At 36.7% G+C, this 14,862-nt stretch overlaps 1 protein-coding gene across 7 annotated transcripts in view; it reads left to right on the forward strand.

The window, feature by feature from the left end:
* The window catches only part of PTPRK (protein tyrosine phosphatase receptor type K), a 572,798-nt gene that overhangs the window by 302,153 nt on the left and 255,783 nt on the right, over positions 1 to 14,862 (forward strand). For all 7 annotated transcript variants that reach the window (XM_033235516.1, XM_033235515.1, XM_033235517.1 and 4 more), the window contains exon 6: positions 3,363 to 3,537. In XM_033235516.1, the coding sequence (XP_033091407.1) occupies positions 3,363 to 3,537 (175 nt within the window). The remainder of the gene's footprint in view (positions 1 to 3,362; positions 3,538 to 14,862) is intronic.

The raw sequence follows: 14,862 nt of genomic DNA on the forward strand, positions 1-14,862 counted from the left end.
CAATGCATACACAATAGAAAGTTGAAAGAATCTGGAGCCCTTTCAGGCTAGAGAATGTTTCTTTGAAATGGCTGCTGTAAAGTAAAGGGTCACAAAATAAGGTCTCACTGCCAATGTAGAGGATTGACGGAGTGAGAGACTGAATTGCACGGGCCATTGTGTTTCAAGAGGAAACTCTCACAGAACAGGAACTTGGATGTTGTAAGGTGGCAAAGGAGGCTGTTGGGGATCACTGAGGCCAATGTGAGTTTGAGGATCAATGGAAATATTCACTGGACTGGGTTAGGGAGGATAATTTGGTATGTGAATATTCCCAGTGATGGTAATGATATGTGAGCATGCTGGGAATTCCAAAAGGTGAGAGTTTGTTGAGTGGGAAAGTGGAAGAGTTGTCTTCAAGTTAGGAACCAGGAAAACAGTGGCTCTCCCTGAAAGAAGGTGTAAGGTACTATAAAATGTACCCTTCTTTGAGATAGAAGTGTTGTGAGAGGAATGCCAATTATGGTGAAAAGATGGAATAATGATTATTGAGAAGGAAACATTAAAGATACTCAGAATCTCTTCACAAGAGAAGGGTTTTGAAAGGCATAGTGTGAAAAGACTTGAGTGAGTGTGGACATGTGCAAGAGAATTTGGAAGTCAGTACAGGCAGTGGGAATTGGCTAGTCTTGCAGAAGAACTGAGAAATACATATGGCAGGGAGCAAGGAGACAGTTTGAGAACACACCTGGTAAGATAAGCTAGAGGAAGCCCAGATGAGGTTGTATAACAAAAGTAAGGAGCGGGGAGTCATGGTGGGCCTTCCAATTAGGAAGATTGTATGGAAATGATGTGCTAATTGAAAAAAAAATGCAATCTGAGGTTTGCATGTATAATGATTTTTTTTTGGTGTATGCGGTTTGTAGGGAAAGAGTTTAGGCTGATTTTATGGATTTATATTGAAGAGCTTTTGAATATAAGCTACTTTTCCAGTTCCTTATTATCCAAGGGAATGAGCAGGGTTCTTGCTGCAAAAATCATGAAATAGGTTGGTAAGCAGAGAAAAATTAGCGAAAGCAATGAATAAAAAATAGCAAAATCTTAATTTGGATTTGATGTCCTTAGGTATTTTTGTATGCATATGCAGAAACATATATGCATTTACTACATAATATGCATATGCATGATTTAAGATATGGAGAAGGGTATTTAATGATATAGTGTATTTAGGATTTAGAAAATTATTAAAACAATAGAGTATTCTTTTTATTATTTACTTTAAAAATATAAATAATTTCAAATGTACAAAAAATAATAGAAAACAATAAAACAGCCATTAATGTACCACCACCATAATTTAATAGAAATTAACAGTTTATATTCTTGTCTCATGTCATCTTATTCTTAAGGAATTTTTTAATTAACATTTAAACATGCATACATGTAGTACTAATCAGTGGAATGCTGGAACCAATGAATACCAGAAATTTGTTAAGTTTTCAGAAACTTTGAATGATATCACACTGATAAACTGAAGTTGCTATAGTGGAATATTTACACCGCAGAAATGGACAAATACTACAGAATGCCATTTCATGTTTCTTGTTGGAGAACTAACAGTTCCAAATTTTACCAATACATTGCTGGGTTTTCTTTGCCTAGTTTAACTGTCCCATCGCATTTTATTGAATGAATAAAATTCAGTTTATTTATTTGCTACTCAGAAATATTTGGATATTTTCCATATTTCACAATCACAGATAATTTAGAGTTCAACATCTTGTACATATCTCCTTGATCCCATATACACTGGTGGTTCACATGTGGAAACCTAGAAGTAGAATTGCTGGGTCCTGAGGTTTATGCATCCTCAACTTTACTAGATAGTAACAAATCATTTTCTAAAATCACGCTAGCAGTTTACACCTCCAACAGGAATGTTACCATTTTTGTTTCCCATATACAGCCCTATGAAATGATATTTCAAGTAGTATGAAAGATACCAGGGGTAGTTAGCATTTCACCAACAAGAAATGAGGTTGTAGATCATGACCAATTCTTTCTCAGGGTTGTGGGTTTTCTTTGTCCTTTTTGCTGTCTTTGACATATAGAAGTTTTAAAATTTAGATTGACAATCTCATTTCATGGTTGTTAGACATACACATTTTCTCTTTTTTATACCCTATTCATTTTTTGATTGAGTTATCTTTTTTTTCTAATTGTACTATAGAAGATCTTTACATATTCTGGATATTTATTTCTTGATGGGCATTTCCTTGACAAATAACTTACCACCATTTGTGACTTGTTTTTTCGCCTTTATATATGATGTCTGAACATATAGAAATTACAAATTTTTTATAGTTGAATTTTTTTCGGTCATTTCCTATTAGTTTATGCTTATTACTCTTGTCTGGGATATGCTGATATCATAAATATGGTTTCCAGTATTTCATTTTGAAATTTGACAGGTATACTTTTAAAGTTTAGGCTCTTTTGACTAATTCTCTAAAATGTATAAATTGGCTGTCATTCATGCCAAAGAGAGAGTTGTTTGCAAAGAGAACAGATTTTGGTTTGACTCTAAATTATTCATCATTAGTTTATTATCTGTGGCCAGCATATGCTACACATTTGGAATACAGAGATGCACAGGCAATGCTCTTCCTCTTCTGGTGGGGACAAACATACTACAGCACAGGCAGTACAGCTTAAAGGCTAAAAGAAGCTTGTATATATTACTCTGAGAGCATGGGACCAATGAATCATTTGCCTTGGACCTATTAACTCTCCTGTTAATTCATTTACTCTGGTGTAGTAGCAATTTATGGAGAACTGAGATTACTACCATAGTGCCAACCCTACACCTTTTGGAGCAGGGGTCTCCAACCCCCGGGCTGCAAACTGGTACTGGTCTGTGGCCTGTCAGGAACAGGGCCACACAGCAGGAGTTGAGGAGTGGGTGCACAAGCATTGCCACCTGAGCTCTGCCTCCTATCAGATCAGCTGTGGCATTAGATTCTCATAGGAGCGCGAACTCTACTGTGAACTGTGAATGCAAGGGATCTAGGTTGTGAGTGCCTTGTGAGAATCTAATGCATGATGATTTGAGGTGGAACAGTTTCATCCCAAAATCATCTCCTCACTGTTCCATAAAAAAATTGTCTTCCAGGAAACTGGTCCTTTATGCCAAAAAGGTTGAGGACCACTGCTTTAGAGCATGCCACTATTTACTTATATCCTTTTCCAGATTGAATGACAGTGGAAAAAATTTGTGGATCTTTTGCAACAAGAATAATTTATCACAGATATTCCTTGCTAAGATGCTTTATAGATCTTAGCAGGGTAACAACCTGTTTTTAAAGATTGGTTTCTGTTTGCAGAGACGAAATGGAGAAGATATACCAGTAGCCCAGACTAAGAACATCAATCATAGAAGGTTTGCCGCTTCCTTCAGATTGCAAGAAGTGACAAAAACTGACCAGGATTTGTATCGCTGTGTAACTCAGTCAGAACGAGGTTCTGGTGTGTCCAATTTTGCTCAACTTATTGTGAGAGGTAAGGTAAAATTGTTTTCAATTTACAAATTTGCATGACTTTATTAGAACAAAAGCAACTCTGTAGATATTTTGATTGATTTTTAAACCATAGTGTTTCTGATGTCAAGTCACTATAAAAATATATCATCATAAAATTTCTCAGGCCGGGCGCGGTGGCTCAAGCCTGTAATCCCAGCACTTTGGGAGGCCGAGACGGGCGGATCACGAGGTCAGGAGATCGAGACCATCCTGGCTAACACGGTGAAACCCCGTCTCTACTAAAAATATACAAAAAATTAGCCGGGCGAGATGGCGGGCGCCTGTAGTCCCAGCTACTCGGGAGGCTGAGGCGAGAGAATGGCGTAAAAAACCCGGGAGGCGGAGCTTGCAGTGAGCTGAGATCCGGCCACTGCACTCCAGCCTGGGCGACACAGCGAGACTCCGTCTCAAAAAAAAAAAAAAAAAAAAAAAAAAAAAAAAAAAAAAAAATTTCTCAGAATGTGTGAAGGTAAAATTAAGACTGTTGTTTGCAAAATTTTTTGAAGTTTCTAATAAGTGTTTGCCATTGAAAGAAATCTATTTTATAATGCTCTAAGTGGACTAAATATATCACATACTTTATTTCGCATTGTCATCACCTCGTTTGTATTTTAACTTTAGATCAAGAGGCCGGGTGCGGTGGCTCAAGCCTGTAATCCCAGCACTTTGGGAGGCCTAGACGGGCAGATCACGAGGTCAGGAGATCGAGACCATCCTGGCTAACACTGCGAAACCCCGTCTCTACTAAAAATACACAAAAAAAACTAGCCAGGTGAGGTGGCGGGCACCTGTAGTCCCAGCTACTCAGGAGGCTGAGGCAGGAGAATGGCGTAAACCTGGGAGGCAGAGCTTGCAGCGAGCTGAGATCCGGCCACTGCACTCCAGCCTGGGCGACAGAGCAAGACTCCGTCTCAAAAAAAAAAAAAAAAAAAACTTTAGATCTAGTTCTTCCTATTTAAAACAGTTCTGCGGATACTACCTTTCTTCGAAGCATTGTGGCAATGATGTCAAGGTGCAAGTTTCTATTTCCATGTAGTCCTACAAATTTTATTGGTATCAAAATCCAATAGTGAATTTTCACTGATGCGTGTCTCTTATATAATCTTAGAAAGTTAGAACTACCAAACAGTCCTCACTAATATTCTTGGATACTAAAGTTACTAGAAGAATGTCAGGGATTATGACATATCAGTACATACTTGTAATGAATACTGGAAAAATACAAGTACAAAACACATATTACATTCATTTAAGATGTATAGAGTCCCTCTTATATTTTAAGCACTGTTCTAGGTTGTAGATATTAGAGATACGATTGTAAATGTAATACAATGTCCCTACCCACATGGAGCATCATACTGAGTTATGTTAGACAGACTATATAGACAGGTGTTGAAAACGCAGTATCAAGTCACGGTATGTGCTGTGAAGGAAAAAGAGACACAAAAGGATGGAAATTGATATTTTAGTTAAGGCATTCTGGAAAGCCACTCTGAGAAGGCAACAACTGAGCTGAAAGCTTTAAAAAAATGGAGACTTCAGCCATATGAAAATCTAGAGGTAAAGCAGCTCCATTGAGTAGGATATCAAGCGTCAATCAATATTGACACAAATGAAAGTAATCGTAACCTGTTTAAGTCTCTTCAAGGAGAAGTGTGAGAGACCTTAGCAAAAATATCTAAACTGGGGCTGAGACTGTAAACATATCATGGAAGGCATTTGCAAGTGAGTTTTCTTTGAGTAAGGATCTGAAGGTTCAGAGAAAGCTGCCCAGTTAGGAGTATGGATGTTGGGTCAGGGGCAAGAGAAAGAAACACCAGCAAGTAGAGAGCACAGCACATGCCGAGGCCTATGGGCTGGAAGGAAAATATGAGATATGTCCATATTCTAGTCAATATATTTTATAATACTTGGCATCAAATATCTTTTACATATATTATTCAATATTGTCTTGTTTTTAATACTTTAACCTTTGATATTTTTAATGAAAAGAAATTTGAAATTCAGACTTTATGATAATTTACCCAGAGCAAATTAAATCTATTGATTGACAGCCGGAATATAACCCATTGTTTCTTGATTCTTAGTGGTGAGCTCATTCTTTTCCACTACAGTTTTCCCTCACATTAACATTATTGGATAGTGCTATCAACCTCTTGTAAACTTCTGTCTTGGAAGACTCTATGGCTCATTTTTTTTTTTTTTTTTTTTTTTTTTTGTTTTTTTTTTTTTTTTTTTTTGTTTTTTTTTTTTTTTTTTTTTTTGAGACGGAGTCTCGCTCTGTCGCCCAGGCTGGAGTGCAGTGGCCGGATCTCAGCTCACTGCAAGCTCTGCCTCCCGGGTTCACGCCATTCTCCTGCCTCAGCCTCCGAGTAGCTGGGACTACAGGCGCCCGCACCTCGCCCGGCTAGTTTTTTTGTATTTTTTTTTAGTAGAGACGGGGTTTCACTGTGTTAGTCAGATGGTCTCGATCTCCTGACCTCGTGATCCGCCCGTCTCGGCCTCCCAAAGTGCTGGGATTACAGGCTTGAGCCACTTATAGATCAAATATGACTATTTTCAGTGTAATTTCTCTGATGTCTCCATAGTCAGCTCATATCACCTGTACAAGTTCATGAGATCACAGCTTCAATTAAGAAAATATGATAGTATTTGACTCCCATGTTTAGGCAGAGAAACAATTTATCGCATGTTCACATATGCATCTTTGTCAAGTCCCAGTCCAGCATCTCTCTCACCTGAGCCTAATTTTGAAAGCCTGAAGGTGTCCTTGGGTAATCTTCAGGGTGATTATGCTATGGATACAGGAATGTGGGTGTGCTACTGAATTATCATGCTCACTGGATCTTCTTTACCATATATGCATTCACAATTTGCAACCAGTGAAGGAGATGGTACCTAAATAGTGTACCTAGAATGCTTTTGAATAAGTTATGTATAATACATAGTTATATATGTTCTATATAGTTATCTATACATTTTTTTCCAGAAAAGTCACTCTTTCTCAAAAGATTGTAGAAGACCTGTTGATGCTTTTATCCAGGTGCTCTCCTTATATGTATAGTTCCTTTTTTCATGCAAACATTTTCTGCTTGTTTGTTTTAAAAGATAATCATTTTGTCATTACTAGATCTCTTTTGTTTATCTTAATTGATAAGTAGATTTTATTATTTTATCCAAACCTGGTTTTCTTTACCTGGAGACAACAACATTACAATGCTGTTCCAGCAGTATTACTTGTTAAATTAATAATTATTTCAATAAAATTTATAAAAAAGAGGATCGTTAAATTTCATTGAAAAATTTGACCTATTTTTCTTTTTCTTTTTTTTTTTTTTTTTTTCTTTTCTTGTTTTCTTTTTTTTTCGAGACAGAATCTCACTGTCACCCAGGCTGGAGTGTGGTGGTGCAATCTCGGCTTACTGCCACCTCTGCCTCCCGGGTTCAAGCAATTATCGTGCCTCAACCTCCCACATAGCTGCGACTACAGGTGCGTGCCACCGCACCCAGCTAATTTTTGTATTTTTAGTAGACAGGGGGTTTCTCCATGTTAGCCAGACTGGTCTTGAACTCCTGACGTTGTGATCCACCCATCTCAGCCTCCCAAAGTGCTGGGATTACAGGCATGAGCCACTGCACCCAGCCTTATTTTTCCTTTTTTTTAAAAGAAAGTCCTGCCATACGTTTTATGATTTTTATGTTGGAAAGGTTGAGTTTAAAGATGATGGCATTTTGAATTTGTTATCCAGAGTCTGCTATCATTTTAGAAATATATTTTGTTAGTTTTGGCAATTTTATTTTTCTTTCAACACATTTTAGGTTGTTCTATATTTAATACTTACAGGTGATACTTTGCTTGCTGTTTTATTTGAAAACCAATATAGAGGAATAAGTTTTCTTGTTTGTAGAGATAACCACCAAATAAATATTACTACCAAAAACATACCCTCGGGGATCAGCTGTCCTGGTGTTGAAACAGTGCTGAGAATTAACTGTGCTGACAGGTCCTATCTCTCATTGGCACTTTTAAAGCTGACATCCTGTTACATGGATACAAAAGATGGTAATTTTAAAGGAAATTTTTGGGGCAGTGATATGAATAGTCTTTAATAAGAGCTGGCATGGTATTGCCTGTTGTCAAAGATGACCCAAGGGTAAGAGTTTATTAGTGCATTTTCTCCTAAACTGAATGTGACAGGGCACGCTTAAGGCTTTTTTGTTGCTGTTTGTTACAAATGAAAATTTAACTGCAAAATTTTCATGCTGAAGAGTATTGATCTATGTTTTCCCACAGCCAGAGGAATAAAAAAAAGTACGGAGAAACAGAATTTACTTTGTTATGATTTTAGCATTGCTTCCTGATCATTTTGAATGATGATAATAATGTCTTCAGCTCATGGGGACCAATCTTTATTGACTAAGAAGTTTTTATAGAGACGAGATGAAGAGCAGATATTTTTGCTCAATGTTTTACAAACTTGAAGTGTAAAAAATTTGAAATACAAGTTGAAGTCATGTTTATAAGCTTCAAACTGAAAGCACCAACTTTGTAGTCTAATTATGCTACAGAATATTTTGCCATTCCTCACCTCAGTTGTGGTCTCCTCTGTCCGTTTCCATCTGTCTAAATCGAAGACCCACTTACATCTCGAACCAGCTGACCTGAGTAAACTTCTATAAAATTCTCTGATTGCCACACCTCACACTCAATTTCTATTCCAAATTGTTTGTTATATTTTTATATCTATCATTTTTACCTGTGAAACTACAATTATGTTTTAAGTACTTCAGTTTGAAAGCACAGTTTTTGGTTTGTCATTGTTAATGGCTTGAGCTTTAAATTTTAGTGTCAATTACTAGTCATTATCAAAATGCTCTGGATACAAAAGTATTTAATTAGTATTTTAGTCTGTTCCTAATGAATAATAGTGACCACTATAAATGGGGATTAGTATCAATCACTTTACGTAACCTTACTCAGGGTAGTTATCCAATCTTATTCAGAGTTGGTGTTTAACATCATAAGAAATTCAGACAGATGTCATTACTTTCCGTTGTAAGACAATATAAACTAGCTTATACATAAGAATATTTACTCACTTTTGTGACTGGGTAATGCAGGATAGGCTTCAGGGTTTGTTGATCAAGTCATTAAAGATCTACGTTCTTTCCAATTCTTCACTTTGTAGTCTATGATTTTGGCTTCTATCCTAAGCCAGGTCCACTTCCTAGTCATAAGAGAGAAATATGACTACATGCTTCCTTGGTCTTATCCATTTAGGGGTAAAGAGGGCAGTACCTACCACAACTATCAAAAAAACAAACAAACAAAAAAGCAAATAACACATCACTGGTTATTGGATAAACAACTAGTATGTCCAGTAGACAGCTTTTGTACATAAGACTCCAGAGCATAAACAGTGTTACTCAGAGATAGTTCTTTATTTCATTCAGATAAGATAGTGACTGAGGAAATAATGTCAAGAGAAGGTACAACTTAATCTTGAAGGACATACAGAGTTAAGAATATTGTACTATTGGAGAAGGGTGTTACCATACTAAGTCAAGTAGCAGTATAAATCATAGGTAATTAGTAGGATCATGGCTTATTTGGTCGATGGTGAACTGTCCATGGAATTACTTGCTTTATATCAGTTATTTACTATGCATATGGAGAAGGAAAGCAGTCAAAACCTATTAGAACTTTTCAGATTCTGCTTTTACTGTAATTGTAGATTATGTCCTATCAGAACCTGTCTAGTTCATCTTTGTTTGCTTCAGCACCTAGCAAAATACTTACATGAAGAAATTCAGTACTTTTCTCAAAATCAACAAATAAAATTGTTTAGTTGAAACCAGAGGAGTGGGACTGACCCTGGCATATGTAGGGGATGAGTGATGAACCAGATATGTTTTCTCACCTACAGATGGAGTCAAGTTTGCTGGCATAAAGGAAGTGATGATGACAGTTGCTTTTTGTAGTGTCTAAACCAGACTCTTTCCCTTCTCAAGTGGACTATTAAGGGTGACTTTTCAGTTTAGTGTAAATATTTTTAACTTGAAAAATAATATTGATCTGACCAGTATTCTATTCCAGTACTTTAATCTTTTTACACATAAAATTAAATCCATTTTTTTTTTTTGGTGTTTTTATATAAGAAGCCAGGTCATTTGGGAATTGGAAAACACTTTATGAATACTTTTGCTAGTTGGTGGCTAAAGGCCATGGAATTTCTAGCTTGAGACCTTCAGCAAGCTGTTTAATATCATGCAGTATTGGTTTTTAACTAGTTTTCCTAGCATAGCTTTCAGGCTCATGAATTCATATAAAGATCCTTTTCCTTAATGGTGGCTTGAGATCCCTTCTCTTCTATTGTGAAAACTGGTCACCTTGACAGGAAGTTTGGAGTTATCTTGGAGAATGTAATTTAAACGGCTATGTTTTCCTAAAAAATGAAATATAATGAACATTTCAGAACACACTGAATCACATACTAATTTTACCCCCACCCCCAAACCCCTAAATATTTTTTAAAAAGCCCATGCAGCCAGTGGATACCAAATGTGTCAAATTTGGAGGAGTCTCCAAATCTATTTAAAAATGTTACTTTGCTCCCCTTGAGTATGATAAAAGAAACATTTGGAGTCTCCTCTCATTCATAGTACCTACTTATAATTCAGGTGATTCAGTGTTCAGGATGTCGGGTACATATTTAAATTCTAAATGAGCAAAAGAGTGCTAGATGTTCTTATTTCAGATAGTATATTGTGGTGCAACCAGAAACTGGATACTCATTTGAATTGTTCATGTAGTCCATTAAGACATACATTTTCAAAGCTGAAAAGCATTAAAAAAATGATAGTATCTACGTTTAAGAATAGTAGAAAAATTATGTTTTTTTTTTTTTTTTTTTTTTTGAGACGGAGTCTTGCTCTGTCGCCGGGGCTGGAGTGCAGTGGCCGGATCTCAGCTCACTGCAAGCTCCGCCTCCCGGGTTCACGCCATTCTCCTGCCTCAGCCTCCCGAGTAGCTGGGACTACAGACGCCCGCCACCTCGCCCGGCTAGTTTTTTTTTTTTTTTTTTTTTGTATTTTTGTATTTTTTTAGTAGAGACGGGGTTTCACAGTGTTCGCCAGGATGGTCTCGATCTCCTGACCTCGTGATCCGCCCGTCTCGGCCTCCCAAAGTGCTGGGATTACAGGCTTGAGCCACCGCGCCCGGCCAAATTATGGTTTTTAAATCTAATATGAATATTCACTGTGACTTCATATTATTACTGAAACTCTACTTGATCCACTTCTGTACACCATTATGCCAAATACTTTTTTCTATTAATTTTCTCCTTTTCTGAGTTTCCTTATAGCTACTCTATAAAGATGGTAAAGTGCAGCAGTTGTTTTTGTCAGAGTGATTTTTTTCATTTTATTTATTTTCTTTCAGTTTGTTTTTAAAATAAAAATGCCATGAGAGTTCTTTCCATAAAGGTTTCTCAGTTTATTTTCCTAGGTAATTCATGTGTTGAGTGAGTAGGGTACTGGTCACTGCTCTTTGGAGTAAATCTTGGGGGAGTTTGCTTTTGATGGAGCTTTCATCTTAAGAATTTGAAAAGGATCAAGGAGGAAGCAGAATCATTTGCATAGTTAATCATTATTTCTGTTGAACTCAAGGGAATTTTATTTCAGAGTGCTGATAGTAGGCCTATACATGTTTTCTAAGTTTCAATTCTTTTCTCTTGGAGTTTGTGATAAATATAATTTGGGCCATTTCTGTGTACCAACGGACTTTTATCTACTACATGGACTGAGTGTCTTCGTAGTTTATATTCCCCCACCTGTTAACCATTTTTTTTTTCTCACCTCAAACCAAAGATAAAACAACAGTGTCCATTCGAACTAAGATTTTTTAGTCTTTCTGGGTTTATTTGCAACTTCATTGAAAAATCAGCTAGCAGCCTTTATTGAATTCTTAATGAGGTAATAGGCAAGTGCATGTTACTATGTTAGTATTCAATAAAGACAAATGCCAAAGAAATCACATACATAGTCTCAGTGCTTAAGAATCTCATAATTTAATTAATTCTATAGGAAATGTAGAATTATTGAGTATCATGGCACAGAATTTTGACTTAGGTTTTGATCACATTCTAAACTCTGTAAGAATAAAAAATGTTTCCTAACAAATAAAAAATAGTCTACCTATTTTCTAACTTCAAAGAAATAGCAACTATTTCATTGAAACCCCTTATTAAGCATCAATTTGGCTTAAAAAAACTTACACTGGGAGAGTCTTATAGAATGTTGATTGAACAGAAGCTCTATAGTTGAAAAATTGGAATCAGTGAGGGCAGAGAGATAAATCAGAGTGTTTAGTGGTATAATGTGTAAGGATGGCAATAGAAGTGTTGTAGTAGGACATTACTTCATTAGTTTGAGTTCTTGAGTCTCTCCCACTCTCCCCTCCACTTCATCTTCAAGAGAGTCATTAATAGCAGGGTTCCCTACCAGTGTATGACTTACAGGTGAGTTTTTGTGTTTAGCTTTGCAGTTAGCATAAATTATTTGCCACTTAAGCAGTACATCTTTTAAAAAGCTAGCTAATATACATTCTGCTGACCAGTAAAGCATGATCAGGAACTAAGAATTAAACTGTTACTAAGAATTAAAATGTTTCTAAGAATATAAACAAGGAAATACACAGAAAACAAACAAAAATGCATAAAATGTTGTGTAGAAGCCTTACAAAGAAAGCAAATAATATGTAATTATTTATTAATGTGCTGATCAAAACCGGCTTGTTCCAAGTTTATGATAGTACCACAGAAATTGCCTCCTTTCCCATCTGTGTTAAGATAAATGATATTTTCCCTCTTTCTAGGAAATATTTAATCTGACAAGAATTAAAACCAAGTATAAGGTCAACACAAATGAATACAGATAAATAATCTTTGTTACTCCTCAGCATGGATTGTGTTTAGTTCATTATTATTAATTTTTAGAAAAAAAGTGGAATATTGTAACATTTCAGTATTAAAAGTGAGAATTTGGCGACAGAGAGCGGGACAGAAATTAAATAATATGGCAGAAAATATGGCGGCTTTCCTCAACATATAAATGTACAACAATCTCTTCTTGTACAGGCTTTACCTTAACTCTGATGTTTGTTTTTAGAGAAATTACGGCCTATAGATGTGTTCTCATCTCTTACAAGGTATATAAACACGGCGACTTTTACACTTTAGGATATAATTTGTCTTAGTTATAGGCGTATAACTTTCTTTTCTCTCCAGTTTCTGCTGAGCCCTAAACTGAGAAAATATTTTGTTGTTTTTCTTTATTGTTGCTTTATTTGGAGTCATAGATTTAGCTATGATGACACAGAATCTGTCCTTGTGTTAAACAATGAAACAACAAATGGGGAATTACTTGTACCTTCGTTAGGAAGAAATTTTACCCACTTGGTTATTTACATATTGCTGATTACCCTTGGATTTTCATTAGTCTTTCTTATACATATGGAGGTACCATGGCTACTCTCATGTTGCCATGCTACCTCCTCCAATAGTTTCCCTTCACATTAAGGAAAAAAAAAAAAAAAAAATCACAGTTCTTTTTGTTCTAAGTGGCCTTAAATGAAATGTCCCCTGGCTGCCACTCCAAATTTGTTCTTTGTCACTCACCTCCTTCCTTGATCCACAGCAGGCAAAGCTGGCTCTTCTAAGTATACTTCTGTCTCTGGGCTTTACACTTCCTGCTCTTTCCACCCTCACCTGTTTTTTCTTGAATAGATGCATGCTTTTACATTCTTATTCCTTTCAGCTTTCTTCTCATTTCCGCTCCCCAAAATACCTAAAGGCCAAATGGCAATTATTTTCTAGTACAGAAGGGAATTCATTGATTTTATTTTACCATTTTTTTTCCTCCAGAGTTATTTAGGTCAAAGTTTTTGAAAGATCTTTACGTAATGCCTACTATCAGTAAGTATATGAAGAACAAGACAGTGTTCTTAAAGATTTTTGTGCTGTTGGAAATGCAGTGAATAGAAATCTGTATGTCTGAAATTGGTTTGTAATATGTATATAAATAGATTCCTTTATTCCTATTTTATTGCATAGCTTTCGAGTGCCCAGCACTTTTCTTTATTCTCACTGCCACCACTTGTCTCTGTCATCATCTTCTCTTTCGTGTACTTGTATAAAAACCTCCTTATTGATCTCCCTCCATGAGCACTTACCTCCTCCAAGGCAGTCTTCACACAGAAGCCAGAGTGACTGTATGACACAGTAAGTCAGAATATGCTTCCCCTGGCTCTGGCAGCTTCCTGTTCACGCGGTATAAATTCCAGATGCCTCATCACAGCTCCAAGGCCCTGCTTGCTCATAGGCTTTTAGCTGTGCTCACCCCCTTCAGTCCTTCGTAAGACTCTCCTTTGCTTACCAAACTGTAGCAACACTGGTTTTCTTTCACTTGCTTGAACATACCATGATCTCTCGTGCCTTAGGGTCTTGGCTTTTTCTGATTGCCCTGCTCCTTCAAAATATAACTGCATTCATAACATCTGCCCCCTCCATGAGACTGATGTACTTAGGGACCCTTTCCTTTTGCACGCTCATGATTGAATCTCTGTAGCCAATACCATGATCGAAGTCTAGCAGATCTCATCAAATATTTATTCTCAAAGAAACAAAAATATTGAGGTATAAAGTGCCATATCAATGATATGAATTTAATGTGTAGAATGAGGAGGGCAGCTACATGGCTGCTTTCTAATGGTCAGGGAATGTGCTGAGGAGGAGAAGAAGTTCCAACTGACCCTTGATGGGTGGGTAGCATTTGGATAGTGGAAGATAGGTAAAGTCATTCTGGGCAGAGGGACTGGCACTGGAAAACATGTTCTTGTGGACTTAGCAGTAAATTTTGACCATAACACAGTGTTTTCCAGTGAAAACATCTGAGATAATCCTGAAATTGTACTTTGAGCCCTTACTGTGGAACAATTTGAGTGCCAGACTAAGAAATATAAATGGATTGTGTATTTAATTTGGGAAGCTTTAGGAGTTTTGAAGTAGGTTACTCACATGTTATCTGTCTCAGAAAACCAGGAGAGCAGATGATTTGGAAAATGGTGCATTTTTAGGGAGTAAGTTAAGGGGGCTCTTACAATTTTAAAAGCTTTAGATGCTAAGTGTTCCTAGGGTAGGAGACGGTTATGGTAGAAAGAATGAGTCAAGGATGAGAGATGAGGCAGCAGTGTTGGTAAAGCATTGTGGAATGACGGTAGGAGGAGGAGTCAAAGGAGACTTCTAGA

The sequence above is a fragment of the Trachypithecus francoisi genome, unplaced genomic scaffold (genome assembly GCF_009764315.1).
Source record: "Trachypithecus francoisi isolate TF-2019V2 unplaced genomic scaffold, Tfra_2.0 Lachesis_group15, whole genome shotgun sequence".
NCBI lineage: Eukaryota > Metazoa > Chordata > Mammalia > Primates > Cercopithecidae > Trachypithecus > Trachypithecus francoisi.